The sequence below is a fragment of the Lepidochelys olivacea genome, assembly GCF_965140295.1.
Source record: "Lepidochelys olivacea isolate rLepOli2 genome assembly, chromosome: 25".
Taxonomy (NCBI): Eukaryota; Metazoa; Chordata; order Testudines; family Cheloniidae; genus Lepidochelys; species Lepidochelys olivacea.
In genome coordinates, this window is record NC_140435.1 from 7,165,994 (window position 1) to 7,188,169 (window position 22,176).

Here is a 22,176-nt window from a genome sequence, read left to right on the forward strand (position 1 = left end):
TCCAGATACCGGACCCCCCCACACACACAGACAGCCCCAGAAAGCACACCAAGTCATGCATCAGAGGGGGAAATAAGCAGGTTTCAGGTGAACAGTAGCCCAGCTGCGGGGTGGGGGGCGATCTGGTCCCAAAGCCAGGTACATAATGGTCGATGGCCCACGGCCTGCGAGTGCTTTCGGTGCTGGCGAGCCAAGGGGATTCTCTGGATGTGCATTATTCATACACACACTTCCACTGACAGCCAGCTTGGGTGCCTTTAAGAATAGACCCAACCCCAGCTAATCAGCTGCCACCAGTACACCCGCCTCCTGCCTCTCATCAGCTTGACGTCAGGAGCTGTCCATAGGCCTCGGTGCTGAAACAAAATGGCTGGCTGCTAGCGACCCGGGCGAGGAGCAGCCCACACAGAGGCAGATGGAGCAGTATGCAATTTTCTAGCAAGCACACACCCTTTCCCAAGCAGGCACCCAGCTAAGGGCTCACTCAGAAGTCCCCCGGAGCCCATGTGGTAGCAGACAAGAGGACGGAACATGTCTTTGCTCTGCGTTGGAGGTAAGGCAAGGACCAGCCCGGGTGTCTCTATTATATCTCCGGGCACACAGATTGGGTAGCTATGTGCAATACAGACTGCTCGGCTGCTTAACAGCTGGGAGTCGACCTGTGTGTGTTGCAACCCAGTGGCTCCGTCGATATATGAACCCAGCTAATGGGTGCAGGAACAGAGCATTAGAAACAGACACTGACCGAGGGAATTGGGGGGTGGGGGGAGGGCGTGAAATGGGGCTATTTAATAAATGATCCACTCTGGCAGCTGAAAGACCATTTCCTTCTTTCCCACCTTCAGCACATGGCTAATTTGTAGGTGTGCGTGTGCTTGCCTTTAGGATGCCTTTGTAATAACGGAGGAAGTCGATGGAAATCGTTGCAAGACCCACACATTTTTGTTTGCATTGAATAGCTCCTATCTGCCCCCCTGTAGCAACCGAGCCGTAGGATTTTTTTGGAAGCGATTATTGCGGGTGGATGGGGTTGGTATTTATTACATGTTAGAGTCTAACTATTGGGATTTAAAGAGGGCAGCTGAATGTGGGTTAATCCTAGAGCTGCTTTCTCTGCAATGATGGTTAACCCTGTGCAGGGCATTTGCACTGCTAATTTATACCAGAATTGATTTTCACTTTTTTTTGGCAAGCTATTTTTGTATTTTTGTAGCGAGGAGTGATTTGCACCTTCTCTTTAATGCACTGGGGGGGGGGGTTCTCTCCTTTTGAACCAATATTAATTCCAAACCTGTCTTTCTAATGCCGTTTTATTCATTTTGAAGTCAGTAAGTTGAGAGGTGACATTTGGAAAGATCGCTTAGTTTATACTTGGCATTTTACAGCCCATCTGAGGGTGTGTGTGAGAGAGGGAGTGGCGGGGGGGTTTCCATGTACATCCATTTAATGTTAAACGTGTCAGTATTCTTGTTCTGATCCATTTCCAAAGAACTAGCAATGTCGTCATAAGGGATCGAGAATAAGCTGCTGGCTGGGGCTGAACTTTTAAGGATGTGGAGCATGGAATTTAGGAGCCTTTTTATGATTTTGAAAAGGGTCCCAGTGGGGAGGGAGGTGGCTGGCTAGTAGCACTATGCCTCGCATACACTAATCCTGCTTTGAAAGCACTCGGTGGGACAACCTCCAGGATTTAGACAGATGTTTATTTGGCAAAGCTCGGTTGTTTTCAGGGAGCAGTGGTCCCCCCAGTGTGCTGGCTTCCCGGCTGAATATGCCACTGCATGGAGCCCGTCTGAAAGCCGGGGCGCTCAGCAGTGTGCGAGCCTTCCCCACAGCAGCTTCATTCACAAAACCCAACCCAGTCTAGAACACCCAGCTGGCATTGTTAGACGGTCTTTGCATATTTGGCAGGTGCACTGAAAGAAATTGCATATGGGGGGAGAGGAAGAAGAGGGGGATGACACAAATGATGCCCTCTTACCAGAGCTTGTCCCAGCAGACCTTTCTGGAGGCGATCGGCTTTGCATTCAAAGCCGTGTGTCTGCCTTTGGAGGAAACCCATAGAAATGTTAAGGAATAAAGCACCCCCTTTGCCCACCATGCCAGCCGGAAAGAGTCAGGGCCAGCCCACCCGATCCAATTACACTGCTCTATTTACATGTTCCATTGATCAGTCCCCTGAGCCTTGGGCATATGCATGCAAATTAATAAAGAGCCTGCCATAAATGATTGGGGAAATAGCCTTTTGCTGCCTTGCGGCGCCCTGTGGATTGATGAGGGGGCGGGGTGTGCTGGGAAGGGGGGGTGGATTCTTATTATTAAAGGTTTCTCCTATAAATCACGGCGCAGATTGTTCGGTGTGCTCCAGCGACAGGCTTCTGTTGAGAACAGTTTATGAATGAATTCACTACAGAGGATGGCGTCCTGTGGTTTGCTGGGTGGTGCAGCCTTCGATTTTTGGCAGGCTCTGAGTGCCTTCCCTATATGGCACGGATGTCCTGCCTTGGGCCCCGGCTCTGCCCTGGAGCCATGAGCATGGGTGTGTATGTGGTGCGGTTCACAGACTCCCTTGACGCCTGCCCTGCCAGGCTGCAGCCCCTCTTCCCGCTCCTACAGAACGGCTCATTGGGGTTCCAGCTGCACTTTGCCCTGCACCTCCTGGATTAGCGTCAGGGGGACCGGAACCGAGGGGCCACAGGGTCATGGCCCATCCACTTTTCACCATGGCCACAGCCCCCTGCCCCGCCTCTTCCCCCAAGGCCCTGCCCCCCAGGCCTGGCCAGAAGCTGGAGCCCAGCCCAGGGGGTCTGGACAGCTGTGGGGAGCTATGGACCCTCCACCCGCCTGGGGTGGGGGTAGGGGTCCCAAAAGCAGCCCCCGGTCTGTGTTCCCACCCCCCAGTCTCTCCGCAGGGCAGTTGGAGGGTCTCCCCATAGCTGCCCGTGCTGCTCTTATCATGGCCCAGTGTCTGCTCTTTGGCCCCCAAGACCCCCCCCCAGCCAGGCCAGAAGCTGAAGCCAGGTCGGGGTAAGAGCTGCGTGGGCAGCTGTGGGAAGTCTTGGGACCCACCTCCCCAGGCAGGTGGAGGAGCCTGGGCTCCGTTCCCCTGCTCGGCTCCGGCTTGGCCAGGGAGAAGCAGTGGGGCGGGGCCATGGAGGGGGCAGGGACTCATGCCCCTCCCCACATTGTTAGGAAGAATCCATCCCCCCTATTAGCGTACACTCCATCCGTGGCCCCACAAAGTCGTGAGACCTCCTTGTCAACCTCCTCCTGGCGCTGGCCAAGACAGCCAACCCTCACTCCAGGAAGAGGAAGCTGGATGGGGGTGGCTCTGTGACTGTGGCTCCCGTCCCCAGCCCCTCGTCCGATCACGCCTCCAAGCAGGATTCTTCTGGGCAGGGTCCACTGACTCCTCAGACACCCGTGAGCGCAGGTGGACACCGTCCGGGGTTCTCTGGGCTCAGTGATTCCTCCCCCTCAGTTGAGAGGGGGACCCACCTGTCCCCATCCCGGCATTAGGTATCCAGCACGCACGGCTGCCCATTGCACCTGGCTCTTGGTTTTGCCCTGGTTTCTCCCTGCCTTTCCCTTTCTTTTCCGTGCGGTTTGCAAGTTCCCCCAGCAGGTGCGTTAAAGGAGCACAAGTCTGGAAGCTTCGGAAGTCAAACCAGACCTTTGCTAAACTACTCGCCTCTGCCACTGGCATTTTAATGTCACTGTAAAAGCATCAGGGAAAAGTAGGGCAAGAAATCTGATGGCACATATTTATTTTTATGCACGGGGCTGGAGGATTTAAATAACAGGGCATGAGCCACACCCCCGCCTGCTTTTCTGACTAAGACTGACAGCTCTGAGCATCTTTCTTTAACGAGCACAGCTTCCAGGGGGCCGTCAACTCGGCTTAACTGTCATTTATTTCAGAGCCCTTCACAGGCACCATAGCTCCAGGGCAGAACAAGTTAGATTGTTTGAATGCACAAGCTTAATTAACAATGGGCTCAGCAGGGTTCGCCTCACCGTTTTTTCTGAGCAGGCTTCCGGGTGGAAAAGGATCAAGGCCAGATTCTCAGCTGGGTTAAATCGATGGCCTTCCAGTGGCGTGACCTCACTGACGCCAGCTGAGAATCTGGCCCCACATCTTTAAGCGGCTTCAGATGCACTTGCTGCAACTTTGGGAAGTAACATGACGACAGTCCTCCCGGTTTTTGAGTCTATTTTTGCTTCCGTGTCTGATAGAGTCAGTTCACTCTTGCCCATGCCTCCCTGCTCTAAATTAAATCTTCTCCTCGAATCCTGAACAGGAACCGGAGCCCTACACAGATGCCCCCAGAAATCCCAGCGGAGGACTATATTCTGCTTGCCATTGTGGGTCCTACAATGAAATACAGCACAATAATAGCCAGGGCTGCAAACTGGGGTGTAGTGTGACCTCTATGAATGCAGGAGACACAAAAAACCGAGGCCAGCGCTGATCAGTGATCTCGTCTGATGAACATAAGAACAGCCATACTGGGTCAGCCCAATGGGCCAGCTAGCCCAGTATCCTATCCTCCGAAGGTGGCCAGTGCCAGGTGCTTTAGAGGGAATAAACAGAACAGGGCAATTATCGAGTGATCTATCTCCTGTCCTCCAGTCCCAGCTTCTGACTGTCAGAGGTTCAGGAACATCCAGAGCATGGGGTTGCATCCCTGTCCATCTTGGCTAACAGCCATTGATGGACCTATCCTCCATGAACTGATCTAATTCTTTTTTGAACCCAGTTATTGTTTTGGCCTTCACAACATCCCCTGGCAATGAGTTCCACAGGTTGACTGTGTGTTGTGTGAAGAAGTACTTCATTATGTTGATTTTAAACCTACTGTCTATTAATTTCTTTGGGTGACCCCAGGTTCTTGTGTTTATGAGAAGGGATAAATATCAATTCTCTATTCACTGTCTCCACACCAGCCATGATTTTATAGACCCCTGTCATCTCCCTCCTCAGCCATCTCTTTCCCAAGCTGACCAGTCCCAGTGTTTTAATCTCTCCTCATATGGAAGCTGTTCCATACCCCTCATCATTTTTGTTGTTCTTCTCTGTACTTTTCCAAGTTCTAATCTCTTTTGAGATGGGATGACCAGCACTGCACTCAGTATTCAAGGTGTGGGCGTACCATGGATTTATAGAGTGGCATTATGATATTTTCAGTCTTATTATCACTCCCTTTCCCAATGGTTCCCAACATTCTGGTTGCTTTTTTGACTGCCGCTGCACATTGAGTGGATGTTTTCAGAGAACTCTCCACAATGACTTCAAGATCTCTCTTGAGTCATAACAGCTAATTTAGACCCCATCGTTTTGCATGGATAGGTGGGATTATGTTTTCCAATGTGCATTACTTTGCATTTATCAACATTGAATTTCGTCTGCCATTTTCTTGCCCAGTCACCCAGTTTTGGAAGATATGCCTGTCCTTTCCACTGCACTTTAAATCGAGGAAGAGAGATCCTCAGCTGGTGTAAACTGGCATGGTCACATTGCCTTTGGTGGACCTGTCAGTCACACCAGCTGAGCATCTGGCCCTAGGTATCTGAAATACATAGAACAGTAAGAAATCACTCTTTCACACAGTTGGCCTGATTCTGTTTCCTTTCCTCCGACTGGGTGGGATCCAGTCCTGCGAGGAAGGCCCATGTGCCACTCACATCCTCCAAAGGGGGCTTGCTGGTGCACATGTAACGCGGACAGACCCCGGTTGGCAGGATCGAACCTGGGACCTCTGGAGTGTCATTCATGAGCCTCTACCGCATGAGCTAAAAGCCGACTGCCTGTTAGCTAAGGCTATAAAGCAGATTCATTTTATCTCTCTCTTTAAGTGGCCTCGGTCCCACAAGATGGGACAGAACCCCACCCCCAGGAGGTGTCTTGGTTACATGCACAGAGCCTGTGAGGGCCCTCTGCACATGAATGAATTCCACCTCCCAGGCCACCCTTTCCTTGGTGAGCCTCTTAGACAATGGATTCTCACCCGCCCAGCTGCACAATGCCATCTCTATTTGCTCACTAAGGCACTGATCCTTCTATCCGACCTACCCACTCATCCAATGGGGCCCCTGGTATGGGCCACATGCAGGATTGGGGGCCTTCTCCTGGAACGGGGCGGTTAGTTGCCAGCCTGACACAATGACAGCGCCTGGGAATATATTTAGCACCAGTGCGACGTTGGAGTCATTTCTTTGTGGATTCTTACTTCCAGGCGTCCTATAAATAGGAACTTGGGCGATGGTGTTTTCTTGACGTTATTAAAGTGCCTTCCTGAAGTGTCTGTAATAGTAGGACGCTGCAAAATGTTTGTTCAAAGCCCTCGTTTTGAGAGGCTTAAAACAACTTCAGGTGGGTCAATTCAACATCCAAATTTTGCGTCGCAGCAGGGTTTGGGTGGGGGAGTCTGGAGGGGCTATTCTCCCCGGGTGGGTTAAAAGACTCCCTTGGCCATCCCTTCGCAAAACGCAATTCAAAATCAGCCCAAGCCAAGCAGCTGCTTTGGAGTGGAAAGCAGGGCCTGCCACAGCCACAGGGACAGGCAGGAAAGGAGCAGGAAGGTTCTGAGCCCTGTCTCTGCCTTGTGCTCCTAGTTACGCCTGCCCCAAACGCTCCCCGTTCGCATTTGGCCGCATTTTACCCCCTTTGTTCTGTGCCCCAGATACCAAGCGCTGCCCGGCAGTGGAGAACTGGCTTACGGTTCCCAGTGCGTTTAAACAGCAGAACATAAGAACGGCCAGACTGGGTCAGACCAAGGGTCCATCTAGCCCAGGCTCCTGTCTTCCGACAGTGGCCAATGCCAGGTGCCCCAGAGGGAATGAACAGAACAGGGAATCACCAAGTGATCCATCCCATATTGCCCAATCCCAGCTTCTGGCAAACGGAGGTTAGGGACACCATCCCTGCCCATCCTGGCTAATACCCGTTGATGGACCTAGACTGTAAACTGGCTTCCATGGAGTTACTCCTGATTGACACCAGAGAGAGAGAGGAGAACTGAGCCCTGGCTTGCTCCATAGCTCAGCAACACCCCCTGTGACTCCAGTAAAACAGGATTCAGGATTTGACCCCACTTGGAGCCCACGACTGTGTTCTCTGGGTGGCTTTACAAGGCTTAAGATACTCAAACTTAGTAAAAGAGACCAAGGCCCAGAGCCTTCATGGTAGCACCAAAGAGCCACTGAAATCAATAGGAGTTAAGCGCCTAAATACAATTGAAGATCTAGGACCAAGTTCCCTGCTGCTTGAACCAGACACCTAGGAAATCAGAATCCTATCCATGGAGAGGGTCTGGGCAGATCGTGCAGCTTGTGTTCACAGTCACCGGGTTCCTGCTCCATTGTATTTCTGCAGGCGAGTGAATTCCAAAGGCGTGGGGCCAGCCTCCACCCCTGCGGCCATCAAGTCCCAAAGTTCCAGGGACAGGCGATGACGGGGGATCGGAGCTTTGGTGGGTTCCCTTACACGTCCTTTCTGGGCCCAATGCATTAGCGTGCCAGGGAGCACTGGGTGCGGGAAGCCTGGGTTCTGGCCCTGTGAGGTACGTAGCGCGCAGCTAAAGGCAGGTGCGGTGAAAGCTGGGACTCAGGAATGGCCGTGTTAGCCTGGCCGCTCTTGCAGGGGCATTAAACACACCCCGAGATAGCAGCTGTCAGCTACTGGTCACCAGAGTCAGTGGGAGGTGGGATCCTGTCTCCCTTTGCGGATCCCAGCCTGAGGGTAGGTTGAGATGCTAAGGGATGTGGTGGTCTCCATCCATTCCCTAGCTGACCGGGGTCCCCAGCCCAAGCTGCCATCTGGCACCAGCTGGGCCCAACCTTGGTGATCTGAGCGGGGCAGTCGAGAGATGAATGAGGCTGTAGCGTGAATTGTCTCTGCTAGAGGCAGTCAGGATGGAGGTGTGTTGTTGGGGAAGTATGGAGGGAAGCATCCTCTGCCCACACTGGAGATTGTCTCTCATTGCCACCGTGGCTAATGTAGAAACCTTAGAATCATAGAATCATAGACTATCAGAGTTGGAAGGGACCTCAGGAGGTCATCTAGTCCAACCCCCTGCTCAAAGCAGGACCAATCCGCAATTTTTGCCCCAGATCCCTAAATGGCCCCCTCAAGGATTGAACTCACAACCCTGGGTTTAGCAGGCCAATGCTCAAACCACTAAGCTGTCCCTCCCCCTAAGCTGTCCCTCCCACTAAGCTGTCCCTTCACCACCATTCAATTGACTCAAAGGGTGGAGTCCAACCTACACTTCATCAGACTTCAAGAGCAGAACCATGGCCCGATGTACACCAGGTGTTGCCCCTGCCGGACAAAGCTGATCAGGACTACGGTTCTCACCTTCCCCCGTGGTTCTGCAGAGCGGGGCAAGGAGGGGGGAAGGTGCAGAAGGAGGTGGAGGTGCGGAGAGGGTGGGCAGGAGCAAACCAGCAATCAGCAGAGGAAGTCCAGTCAATCGCATCGTCCTCTAGCGTCTGTCTCCACATGGACCCCCATCTCCATCACCCAGCGAGCCCAGGTCCCAGCTCTCAGCACAGGTGCCCATAGTTCGATGTGGTGATTCTAGTGCCAATGACTTCTCCGGCGGGGAGGGGATGAAGCTGGGACTGACCTCTTTTCAGGCTACCTAATTATTCACACAGTTTGGCATCTGCGCAACTTATTGCTCTTCCACTCCAGCAGGGCCACACAGTTCCTCTCCCATCACTGGCGCTGGGCTGGTTTCTCTCTTGGTTGCCTTCTCCCGGCATTGATTTTGCTTTTGGAAAAAATGATTTTCGCTCCTTTTAATAGTACAATTACCGGGCCCCTCCCCTCTGCGCTGCAGCTTGTCGCTCTGGGCACTGAGGGAAGGCGTTGATGCTTAGAGGAAGGGAGCTGGGCTTGCATGTGCAGAAGTGTCTGTTCTCAGTGCTCTTTGGGTGGCTGGGAAGAGATCCTAGGCTGGGAGCTCCCGGAGAATCAGGAATGCCCAGTGCTCGCTTGTACCTCTGAACCCCGGGCACAAGTTCAAACCCTGCAATTGACTCAAACAGTGGAGTCTGTGGAGCAAGTCCCATGCTGTCAGTGTAAGGGGGCTGTAAAGTGGGCAGGAATGGCCCTCTGCAAATGCTCCCTTGCCCCCCCTCCCCCAGCAAGCCCTGCTCCCAGCCCTTTGCATAAGGAGCAAGATCTGGGGCATGGCCACCATTCACTGGCCCCGAGAGGGACCATACGGAGGAAAAGCATACATTAGAGCAGCCCCGAGGCTGTTCTAACTTACTCCAGAATGCAGGGAGTACTGAGGAAGCTTAAAGCCCCTCCATCTATATCTGCCTCTGCAGGGAGTCAGGCTAACTGGGAGTCAGACCTGTTGTCTGCCCGTGGGCAAGTCATGTCCCTACTCTGTGCCTCAGTTTCCCCATCTGTAAAATGGAGATACTCTTCCTCTCCTGGGGAGAGGATGAGCTAATGTCAGCAAAGCTCTGTGTAACTGCTCAGTGTTATTACATAGCTGAGGGAAAGGGGCTGCCTTTCAGCAGCAAGCGAATTGCCTGGGAGCGCGCCACGCTCTAGGAATGAAATTTGCATTTGGAGCGTGTTAATTTTGTGCCCCAACTCTTTGGAGGTGAGGAGGCTCTGGCTCATCTCCCCCTCGCTCCGGGCACCCTTCTTACAGAAGAGCATGAATGTCACGTTTTAAAGGAACAGCTACAGGCTCCAAGCCTGGCTGTGCTGGGCACTGGCCAGACCAAGTGAGAGACAATCCCAGCCCCAGAGAGCTTCCCGCCTAAAGACACAAAGGGCAAATGGGCACAGAGAGGGGCAGGGACTTGCCCCAGGTCAGCCGGCAGGGGAGTGGCAGAGCTAGGATTAGAACCCAGCTCTCCAGCCAGAGTCCTACCCACTAGACCACACGGAACCCAAAGCTGCTCTCGCCCCTTGTGGCCACTGTACACCCGGCCTTTGGGCTCCTGCCACAGAAATCCACCTGCCCAGACGCCTTGCACTTACCCCATCTCAGCTCGCCGCTTTCCAGCCGATGGGCTGTAAACCCAACCACATAGGAACGTATCAGCTCCCCGCTGGCCCACTCTTCCAGCCATGCGTCCCTCCCCAGGGTGTCACGCTCCTGTCCAGCCACTGGCCGCCGGCTAGGCTAATGGAGCAGGCTTATCATCCGGCAACAACAGCCCGGATCAAAACGTAGCCCCATGGACCCTTCACCAGGCCACGGCTGCCTGCTTGCTACCAAAGGGTGGGGCCTGGGGCAGATCGGCGCCACACAAGGCTGAGAGAAAGGAGTTGCTTGGATTTCTTTGCTGGAGATCTCAGGGTGACTCCCTGTGCTTGGGGTTCCAGTCAGCAGGCAGCTGAAGAGAGCTGGCGCTGGGCACGGGCACTGTGCCACGTGCTGCTTCACACCGTGGCTCATTAGACGTCCTGGCGCGGTTCTCCCTCGGATGGTGGCTTTGGGGTACGGTGATAGCCAGACTGCTCACACAGCTGGCGGCTGTCTCTGATCTAGCTCCAGACAATGCCTGTTGTAGGCAGCCTGCTGCCCAGCCAGGGAGGCGGCTAGCGGTTAGCCAAAGTGCGGCAACTGCTGGGCTGGCCTCTTCCGTTCCCCGGCTCAAAGCCATCGGTGCAGCATGGCTCAGCTAACACCCGTGCTGGGGTGCTCGATAGGGCCCTGAGAGATTCAGCGAGTTCCTCCTGGCTTGTATCTTCTGGAGTCCATTCGTACTCGGAGGGAGACCCAGTTCGGTAACAGGGTTGGGGGAGGGAAGGGGAGACATTTCGTCTTAAACTTTGGCAGGTGGACGGATTCAGCATGGAAAACACTTCCCTAGGCTAGGCAAGGGCACACTGCACTCCCCAGAGCCAGAGCTCCTTGCTTTCATCCTTCTCCAGGTACATTGCAGGCCTCAGGGAACGCGGCACACCTTGCGTGGGAGGAAGGAATTTATACCCCCTTTACAGAGCAACGAGAAGCAAAATAGCTCCCCTCTTGTCACTGCCAGGATGACAACTCCAGCATCCTGACTCCCATTCCCCTGTTCTAACCACACATCTCCCGTGTCTACAAATCCTGCATCTTGGCAGGGGTCAGGCAGGATGCCCCTGGTGGTCCCTTCTAACCCTACGTTTCTATCGGACTCCCAGTGCTCTCCTCTCACCATTAGCTCACACTTCCCTGTCACAAACACTCTCACATGGGGCTCCAGTGTCCGGCCCCACCTGCGATTGTCTGGACCGGGGCACAGTGGGGGTGAAACACCCCCCTTCAGGTCTGGCCGCGTTCCGCACTGTCAGACAACAGGCAGAGAATTGCCAAGTAAGATATTGTTGGCACCGCTGGCTCAGTCACCTCGCCCATCTGTCTAGCCACATGTGATGCCACCCGTACAACCGGCTGGAATGGTAGGACAGATCAAACCCAACCCACTGCTCCCTGTGGGTCCAGTTCCCTTCTCAGCCACCCCCGGGGAGAGGGGGAAGAACCCCTCTGCTGTCCATGCAGTTAGTCAGGCAAAGGGAAAGGACAGTGGGCCCTGCTGAGCCTTGTTTAGGAGGCAGTGTTGTCTACTGGATAGATCACTGCGCTGGGACTTGAGACACCTGCGTTCTATGCCTGGCTCAGTCACTGACCTGGGGCAAGTCACGGCCCCTCTCTGTACCTCAGTTTCCCCATCTGCAGAATGGGGATAAAGTCACTGATCCACTTTGAGACCTACTGATCAGAGCTAGGTCTTATTATTATTGTTTAACAGCCTTGTGATGGGGTGTACTTGCCCGCATTGGAGATGAAAGGGTTAAGCTAGCACTCCTGGCAGCTGAAACCGTGCCCCCTCACCCCTGCTGGGCCACACTTCCCTATAAAGGGAAGCAGCCCTGCCTCGTTCTAGGCTGACTGCTGGAGAGGAAGGATGCACCTTGCAGGCTCCAACATGGGAGTAGTCAAAACTCTAGACCGTGGGAACCAGAGGTGCTGAGACCCAGTCAGATGCCCGGATATCTGTGGACACCCAAGGGAGGTTGGAGCTGCCGGGAGCAGTGCCAGCTGAGGAGATCGGAGAACCCGCAGGTGTCCAAACCGCAACATCAGGAAATACAGTCGGAAGTAGCCCAGGGGAATTAGACAGTGGACCAGTTACAGAACTGGATCTTGAGTCAGCATGTTTCAGTTGGATCCCCGCTGACTCCGTGGCACACGCACTCGCCCCTGCCAGGCCCTTGGCTGGGACCCCTGGAGAGGGAGGGCCTGGGTTCCCCTCCCATGGCCGCCACACCCCTGCCCCAGGTAGTGGCCCATTTCCCCAACTCTGGCCACTCGGATGCATAGCACTGCTAAGGAGGGCAACCTCATTGACTCTGGCCACTAGGGCCGTACAACCGTGTTGAGGAAGTCAGCCACGCTGACTGTGGCCACTAGGCCATACAGCCTGAGTGAGAGGGCGATTATATTGACTCCGGCCATTGGATCACACTGCCCTGCCATCAAGGGCCACCGTATTGACTCTGACCATTGGGCTGTACTGCCCTGAGGCTAAGGACAAGCAGGCAGACTTAACCGTGGTGCCACGACGCCATTGCCTCTCCTCACAAAGGGGGATGGGGTGTAGTTGCCCTGCAACATGCCTGAACTTGCCCTGCCCCTCCAACCGTCCCCCCCCAGCCTCACCCCTGGCAGAGCTACTTACATCTGTGCAAAGCAGGCCTGACTCTCCCAAGCACTAGGCCTGATGTGTGCTGAGCTGGAGGCCCGGAGCCAGTGGATGCTGTCATTTCAGGACTCCCCTGCCTCCTGGGAGAATCCCAGCTAGTATACAGCCACTTAAGCAGCTCCTCTACGAGTCCCACTTCCAGTGTAGAGGGTGTGTGTGACGAAGCGGGACTGTTCTTAATGTTTCCTCTGCATAGTGTGGGGGTGCCTTAGTTTCCCCTATGCAGTTCTTAAGTCTCTAGGGGGTGGGGATAAGGGTGTATGATCATTGCAGAGCCCTAGAGGGCAGGTGTGTGCTGGGGTCTGGACACAGAGAATGGCCGACACCCTCTTTCCTGGCAACTGATGGCCTGGCCCTTCTTCCCCCCCCCTCCCCAAGGTGAGAGCTAAAGGGTTGGAGAACAAAGGAATCAGGTGACCTTCTGGCCCGGGGAAAGGGACAAAGCCCAGAGGAGGGGGGGCTGGAGAGAGTTTCAGTTTGGGCTGGCTGGGGAGGTGGAGTGAAGTGCAGACATGGTTGTCTGGCTCACTGCCTGCCCCCCAAAATGGACCCAGCTGAGGGGTCCTGTTCTCTGCACCTACAAGCTCTGGTTTAGAGCATGTTCCTGTCATCTAATAAACCTCTGTTTTACTGGCTGGCTGAGAGTCACATCTGACTGCGGAGTTGGGGGGCAGGACCCTCTGGCTTCCCCAGGACCCCGCCTGGGCGGACTCGTTGTGGGAAGTGCACGGAGGGGCAGAGGATGCCGAATGCTCCGAGGTCAGACCCAGGAAGATGGAATTTGAGTGAGCTGTGTGTCTTGAAGACAGTCTGCTCACAGACAGGAGACTTCCCCAGAGTCCTGCCTGGCTTCGTAGGGAGCAGCTCCAGAGCATCACCTGGGGACTCCGTGACAGTTGGCCTGGGGAAAGGGGCGTGGCTATGGCTCCCAGCATCCATTTGGTCTCCAGTTGCTGGAACAGCCTCCGGGGATGGTTGGGAGGTGATCCAAAATAGAGCAGCCTTAAGGCTGCTCTACTCTGCACTGGCGATCAGGCAGGTTGGGATCAGGACGACACAAAATCTGTTTTTTGAGATGTACGCAGCACTTGCAGCTCTCCTTGTTTTCAGCTCGAGTGCAGGTGCTCCACGAGTCTGGAACCCCAGTCCCAGGAGAGCTCAGAGACTGCGGCATTTAGAACCAATAGCCACCTTTGCAAATGCAGCTGTGAGAGTGTATGCCTCAGCGTTTGGAAATTAGCAAGGGTGTGTGTGTCACAGATCTGGGCAATGGGTGCCCTTCATGGCTCAGTCCCCCCTACCATTAGCCTGATGCCTCTCTCGCTCTGAAAAAGACATGATCTCTGTATTGCAGGTGGGGAAACTGAGGCACAGCAAAATGACTCACCTGTGGTCACACTGTGAGTCAATGACATAGGTGGGAACAGAACCCAGGAGTTACTGGCTCCTGCACAGCTGCTCACTCGCCCAGTTTGTTCCTTTGTCTAGTGTCATCCATGCCACCCTCAGCACTGGAGCCTCTGACCCCCTGGTGTGGGGAAGGTGAGAGGAGAAGGGGCAACTGCATCAGGTCCCCTTAGTGCCATGGGCAGCTGGGTGGATCCCATGGAGCACATCATGTGCTGGGGCAGCTATTCCTCATGGTGATCCACGGGGGCACATTTGGGGGAGCTGCACCTGGCCTTTAGCTCCCTCTGTGCAATGGGCGACTGGAAACATCGTATGTGGGATGACAGACCGGCTGGTGGGGAGATACACTCGGGGCTGCTGGCTGCACCCTGGCGGTGGGCCCTCTTTTGGCCACTTCCATGTGGAGACACTGAACGGGTGTCCCACCAGGTTCTGCCAAAATGAAAGCTGGGAAACGCTCCCAGCTGGGGATCAGGGCTTGTTCCCCCCAACACCCCAATGAGGGAGGTTTTGCCCTTGTCCTCCAACAGAACCCCTTTGCCTGGACTGGGGTGAGCAGCTGAGCTTTCCCCAGAGGGCAGGTGGCCAGGAGCCTTTAGTCTGACTGTGGCTCAGGAAATCCTGGAAAGCAAGGAACACACAGATCCAGTGCGTATGGCGGGGGGCGGGTGTCCACCTGTGACTCTGTATTTGATAGGGTGGTTATTTGGGGGGTGACTTTTTATTAATGGGATGGAAGGAGAATGAAAAAAGGCCCTGAAATATCATGTAAACCATGGATGTGGTGAGATGGGAGGAGACGCAGCTGAGATCTGAGCCACGCCCCCCCAGTGTGCTCAGCCCTGCTCTGACATTGACTAGCTGTGTCCCAGGCTGCTGGTTTTGAGCACCTTGGTATTTGGAGGCTGAGCCTGAGACACATGGGGCCTGTTTCTCTGAAGTGCAGAGCACTCCCAGTGCTGACTGACAGCCATGGGAGCTGCAGGTGCTCAGCTCCCCAAAGAGCACACCAAAGCAGGGGGGCATTTGCAAATGCAGGTCTATGGGTGCCTCAGTTTCCCATCTATAAGTTGGCATTGATGCTGTAATGTTGGTTTCCTCCCCTAGGTTGCTAAGGGCCATGGTTTGAGACTGGCTGAGGGAGATGGAAAGTGGTTTGAGGACAGGGGGGTGCCTGTCCTGAGGAGACGAGAGCTGCTGAGGGGGGCGCTGGCTGAATCAAGGAGTTCCTGGAGTTTTAAGACCCTTCCTTGGGATACCCTGTGACACTCTGGCTCTGCCCCATCTCCCCAGGGTGTGGGGAGGGTTCAGTAGCCAGTGTTTGCAAAGTGTTTTAATGGAAACTAAGGTTTGAATTTCCCCCAGTTCGCATGCACACTGGTCTCCACTTGGTTGGACCACAGGCAGGCTGTATGTCAGGTTCGTAAGGCTGCTCTCAGAAAGGGCTGATTCTGCAGAATTCCTGCCAAACCTTCCCTTTCCTTTCTGGTGGCCTTGCAAGAACCCGACAACAGCCAGAAATTGCCATTGTCTCCACCCTGTTCACCACTCTTACTATTTCCTGGCAGCTGTAGGGATAAAGGGACAAGATCCGTCCAGCAGAGCTAACGGAGAATCTCTTAGCAGTCAAGTGCCCATGACACGGAGTTGTGCAGCCCTGATTCCATCCAGCAGAGGGCAGGGGCACAGGCCTCTGAAGATGATTGGTGATTAAAACCCACACCTGCAGCACCATAAATGTACAGCAGGTTTTGCCAAGGCATGTTCCTTGGCTGGGCAAAGCAAGGGCCGTTATCGGCCCAAGCAGGGTCTAATGTGGATAGCTGCCCAGCAGCACTGAACGGTTGAGGTGTTATCTTGCCCGATGGTTTTATAAACCCTGACAGGTGCGGGGCTGTATAGTGGGGGAGTGTGCTGCAAAGGGGGCCTTAGACCACAGTTTGCCGCCTGTCAATTCAGGCCTGAAATACAATCTAATTAATGAGAATGCTGGAATGGAGAGAGAGACACACACACACACCCCGGCAAGTCTGTTAATTAAAACAGCTCCTTAAATACAGCTCCTGCCGGAGAACAATGGCCCACTGCCACCCGGTGTTCTCTGACAGTGGCTGATAGCAGATGCTTCAGAGGACGCGCTAGAATCAGCCAGCAGCAGGGCATAAACTGAGGCTGCCTAAGTGCACCTAATTATATACTTAATGGGGCGGCATCGCAGGAACCCCTCCTGAGCTGGTATAAGTCAGCCTGGCTCTATTGATTTCAATGGAGGGTATTGATTTAGGATCTGGCCACATCTCTGTTGCCTCCTCTCTCTCCAGGCAGTAGCAGCCGTGGGCCTGAAGCTTGTTGATTTTAGTACGTCCGGCTTCTCTGAGATGGCCTCTACTGAAATCCTGAGTGCGCACGCACACACATGCAAACACACACTTGTGCACACACCTAAACACGTGTGCACACACACTTGTGCACACATCCATACACGTGTGCCCACACAGACATCTGGGTGCACATACGCATCATCTCCTCCAGCTCTTTAGTTGGCCACGGTCACTGGATACAAAGGGGTTGGGGCTAGAAGGCTCTTGAGGCTCACCGGGGACACATGCCGCATAGCCGGGGGTCCTAGCTAGCCCCAGGTACCCAGAGGGCACTGACCAGCAACACAGGGGGGGCGCAGTCTCCACGGCTTGCCGGGGCAGTGTGGTGGAAGCAATGCTCTGTCCCCATTGGGGAAGGGGTGACTTGGCTGCACCCCCCGCTGGCTAAGGAGGGAGCAGGACCAGACAGCTCCATGCTGAGGAGGTTCCATAGGCCATTCCTGTGGGGGCCCAGCAGAGCCCATGGCAGCTCCAGTCCACAGTCAGCAAGCGAAGGGATCCTGAGGCAGGGTGGAGATGGAGTGCCAGAATTTCCCCCTTACCGTGTGCAGTGGGTGAAAAGGAGCCAGGCTCGAGCCTCGTTCACGTGAGCCATGCGCTTCGAGATCCTCGCCGGGGAGCCGCTGGAGCGATGCAAAGCCTGGTCAGGCCAGTGCCGGTGCTGGTGTGGGACACGGACAGGAGAAACTGGGGTCTGGCAGATTGTAGGGGGTGGGAATAACACCTCACGGGGGTGAGTCAGCCAGAGACTCCCCCATCCCTCCCTTCTCCCTGACCCTTTGCTAACCCGGGCTTGAGCATGCAGGGCCTGGGGCCAGCCCCTGCACCCGCTGCAGCAGACGGAAAGATGCCCACTGGCTGCCGTGGAGCTGGGCCCAGGCAGAGGGAGGTGCCTGGTGAACTCAATCGTTTTCCATTTTCACCCCATCTCCGCAATTCCCGATCCAGAGCCAGGGCAGCAAATCTCTTGTGCTGCATTTACTGAGAGCAGAACCAGGCCCAGCTGGGTCCAAACCAACCCCTCCTCCCAACGGCACCTCTTCCCGTCTTCTTCCCAGCCTGGTTCCAGGGGCTGGGAGAAGCAGCTAGGAAGGGGGAGGAGGGGCGTGCTATCCAACTCAAAGCACAATGCTGGCCTGCCCTAGCTATGGGGAACCCCAGCTGGCCGCAGTATGCAGGGGCTGTCTCTATAACCCAAGTGACACAGCACTTGCTGCAGGACCCTACCGCTGGCTTCCTCCTCTCCCTGCATTGCTGGCATTAGGGAGGGGGGTTAGACTCCATCTCAATCTCTGTGCAAATGCTCCATCTCTCCTCCTGCTACACTAAGAGCGGGGCCAAGCACGGCCTTCACCAGCTACCGGCAGCTCCAGCCCTAGGTTTTACAGGGCCTGCGTCCATGTGTGTGTGTTGAGGGTCCCAGCCAGCCTTCCACTGGGGAGTAGGGTGGCTTCAGGACCCATGGGAGAGGCGGGATGGGGAGCTAGGGAGAGGATCCCGGCCCTTGTGGTCGCTTCTAGCCCTATGATTCTGTAGCAGTGAGCCCGCTGGCGAGATACCTGCCTGTGCAGAAGGAGGTGCCTGGAGCAGGGGCCGTTCCCAAATGCAGGGCTGCATTGCACACAGCTAGAGCCAGACCTGGCTTGTCACACCCCGCTCAGGAGCCAGGAAACCCCCGCCCAGCTGTGCACGCTGCTCCCTTTGTCGCTTTGCACAGATGTGCAAGCTTTGTGGAGGTGAGTGATGCCTCCAGCCAGGAGATCACAGCCTGGGGGGAGGGGCCGACGCAAAGTGCAGGGGCAAGAAAGGCGGGTCGCGTGTCCCCAACCCTCTGAAGCCGGTAGATTTCATTCATCTCGCTCCCCCGTGGCCAGGTCCCGGAAGATCTCCAGGCATGAATGATGCACAGAACGGAGTGAATGGAAAGGGCTGTCGCTGGCTGCTCTGCCGGATCCGGTGACAACATGTGGCGAATACCAAGTGACCGGGGTGGGGGAGGGGACCCAGCGCAGGTGGGAAAGGGGAAATAAATGACAGGGGAGTGGAGGGGCTAGGGAGGGGGCTGGTGTGTATGAGGCCGAGGGCGGCGTGCGTGGGAGTGGGAGGAGATGGCTGGAAATTTCCAGTGCAGCCAGAGGGGAGCCAGGTTTCCTTCTCACCCAACCCTGGCGCTGCTCAGAGCCTGGGGGCTGATCCTCCTCTCACGCCAGTGTGAATCGGGAGTCAGTGGAATGAACCTGCTGGGAGCGAGAGGGGAACTGGGCCAGTTCAGAGCCAAACTGCCTTGCACGACTCCCCTTCTAGCCTCTGTGGCCTGCTCTCAGGAGGCGCCGTGCCCCAGTGATCCCCGTCGGCGGGGGTTCTCTGGCTGGCCAGGGTCAGCAGCTCTGGGGTTTGCTGGGTCCATCCCCTCCTGCCCATGATGGTTGTTGGTGTACAAGGCCCCTTTCCCACAGAGCTAATACTGCATGATACCGACACTAAACAGCTCTGCAAAGAAAGTAAAGGAGCGAAAAATATCGGGGCGGGGGGGGTGTGATTTAAGGTGTGCTTTAGGTACAGGGGAGCAGTTAAAGATTGTGTGCAAGGGATTCTGGGAGCTGAGGGCCAGGTGCACACAAGACATGTAGGCGCGGGTAGTGACATTAAAGGGCCTAATCCTGAGAGCCCCCCTCCCCGGGTCCCAGTGGAAGCTGAAGATGTGTGAGACGTCTTGCAGGATTGGGTCCTGAATGAGCAAGGAATCGAGCAGAGATGTGTAACTATGGGCTGGGGTGCAAACTAGGCTCTGGAAATCAGCAGGGACTCGCGTCTGGGGCTGGATCTACGGAGTCCGGGCATCTAGCTCCAGCTCTGCCTTGGCATTGCTGTTTAATTCTTGGCAAGTCACTTCCCCTCTTCATGACTCAGTTTCTCCATCTGTAAATCCACAGTAGGGTCCCACTATTGTAAAGCCTTTGGAGATCTCTGGATGAGAAGTGAAAGATCAGCCAACACCAGGACCCCGGCTGCCCCCTGCTATGGCTGTGTGGCACAGGGATGCTGAGGTAGCTCTGTGAGAAGTGCAGGTGGGCCTGTGCTGGGGTCAGGAGCAGATGTCGTCTGTGCCCTAAGGAGAGACGCAGCCAGTCCTCTCCAGCTGGGCAGGTCTGTGCCAGGCAGTGTTCCTGGCCCGGCTGGTAGCACCATGGTGGGTGGTTAGGGGAGAAGCTTGAGGGCTCCAGGAAAAGAGTGAGTTGCAACAAGGGCTGCTTGGCCACAGGGTGGGGAGGGCCCCCCAGGTGGCACGGAGGTGAGGGGGAGCCGAGCGATTGGAATGGGTTGGCTGGCTGGACGAAAGAACACAGCTCTGGGCATGTGGCCTTTGGCTAAGGATCCAACCAGGGGACGCAGGTCGCCTCGGATTCCCTGTGCCCACGGGGCAGAGTCACTCAATCTACCCCATGTCACTGGTCCCTGTCTGCAAAGTGGGGGTCGTGCCCCACAACCTCTTGGCAGGGCTGGGAGGGCAAAAATCCACTGGTGGCTGCGAGGCACTCCGAAGTGTTGTGATGGGAGCCCGATAGGTCCCAGGTCCCAGCTGTGGCCTGGATTTATTTTATCGTGATTGTTATTTTAACTATGGCCATGATCCTGCTGCCATCTGCCTCAGTGGAAGATTTTGTCCCTTCACTTCACTGGAATAGGGATCTGGCTGATTTCAGACACCCCCCCCCCTCCACCCCCGCTCCCTCCCGCTCTAGCAGAAGGGAAATGGGCGGGAGTGCTGTCCTTGGTCCTGATACTGCGCTTTCCCTATCAGCTGCTATTTCCAGCGCTGAATAATCCAACCGCAGTGACATCGCCTGCAAATCAGCCCACGAGAGCTGTTAATCGTAGGACCTGGAATAACACGCGAGGTGGTGAAGAGGGCTCAGAGGAGAATAAAGAGGTCCCTTTGTACAGCCCAACGTGTTTAAAATAATCCACTGTCCACACCATGAAAGCCACGTTTTGGGGCAGAAATACAGTTCCACTTTGGCAGATCCTCCTCCGCTCAGACAAAGGCAGCCTGGCTTATTTGTTTTCATTGCAACCTATTTCCTGCCTGCTGCCAGGGCATAAGAACCAGGTCTTGGATCTGTGCAGAGAACTTCGCACCTGGCCTGGCTTTAAGGCCCAGAGCCTTTAGCCATTCAGAATCTATTGATTGACTGTGGCTTAACCCCACTGGGTTTTCCTCCTCATAAGCTGTTTCACATCCACTTTAGCCGTCTCACTAATTTCACAGAGATTATTATGGAAAGAAAGCTCCCCATAGCTCACACACTTCCACTGACAACCTGGTCTTGGCAGAAGGCCCCAGGCGAGGGGTGCATGAATTGATGTGGTTATTCTAGCCAGGGCTGCCGCAGTTAAGGGTCTGTTGGTATGTCCTTACCAAGCCCCGGTTTCAAAGGTTTATTACAGCTTGTCCCAGATTGGAAATGGGTATGAAATGGTCTCACTCTAGGAGGAAAATTTGCCTTTGGTACATTTGCTTTGAAATCAGCCTGAGAATTTGTAAGTGGAATGGGTCAAATTTCTGAGCAAAGGGAGGCTTATATCAAAGGTATGTGGGATTTTTATTTTATTCTAGACATCTGGTCAGATATCTTGCACAAAGCCCAGAGTTGGGGTGTGTTTGTGGGTGGGTGTGTGAAAAACAAGACAACAAAGCTTCCATGGAACAAAAAAATGTGGCTTTATATGTCCCTGCTTAGCACAGTCACACCAGGATTGTTTGGCTTTTAGGGTTTTTTCTCAGCTCCTCCACCCTTTTATCCCACATGGAAATAGAAGGACATACAGTCCCCAAATACTCAGCAATGTGAAGGATCTGAGGGGAAACAATTAGGAGGGTTCTCAGGAAAGAGGGACTTTCCACCACAGCTAGCACAATGGGGCCCTGACTTCTCCGGCCCAGACGTTTCGAGGTATTAAGGCACCGTGACAAAGTCAGGCTGGATGGCTGCAGGAGGGGCTGGCAAAACAGGCATGTTAGCCCTACAATGCTAAAGGCCCTTTTTCCTACAAGCTGGGAAGGGGTTACTTCAGGTCAATTAGGGACATCTGAGTCCAATTAAGGGCTGCCTGAAACCTGTTAAAATAACTCTCCTGGTGAGATAAAGGTCAGGGAGAGATAGGGGGCTTGCTCCCTCCTCCAATGTGAGAGATTGTGACCCTCCCCATAGGGGACACACCCAAAACCCAGTGCCTGTTTAGGGGAAGGACTGGCACCCCAGGGCCAGCAACAGGACACCTGCCCCAGTGAGGGGGCCAGGGAAAGGTATCCCCTTTTGTTGTTTCCCTTTGTTTGGCAGAGGAGCACACCTCAGGCAAGCTCTGAGGCCTACCAGGAAGGCTCTGAGAAACAAACCCCTAAGAGGGAAGACCCCAGAGCGGGGGCTGATTTACCCCAGGCCCTGTCCCTGCCAGAGGAGGGAGCGCTAAGTCTGGCGAGGCAGAAGGGGTTCCCTGCCACAGCACCTAAATATCTTTCCAAATCTGCCCCTTGATGCCTATCGCGAGGGAGCCCCTAAGCGCTACTGTAAAACAATAAATAATAATCCGTGCAAACAGCCTCTCTTAATTTCTGATTTAAAATGAGATACTTTCACACTAGATTTCCATGACTCTT

General features: G+C 54.7%; 1 protein-coding gene across 1 annotated transcript in view; it reads left to right on the plus strand.

The window, feature by feature from the left end:
* Positions 1-368: 368 nt before the first annotated feature.
* LOC311512974 (protein unc-13 homolog A) overlaps positions 369-22,176 on the plus strand; it is a 125,475-nt gene continuing 103,667 nt past the window's right edge. The window contains exon 1 of the mRNA XM_084614480.1: positions 369-553. Within this exon, the coding sequence (XP_084470606.1) occupies positions 532-553 (22 nt within the window). The 5' untranslated portion in view covers positions 369-531. The remainder of the gene's footprint in view (positions 554-22,176) is intronic.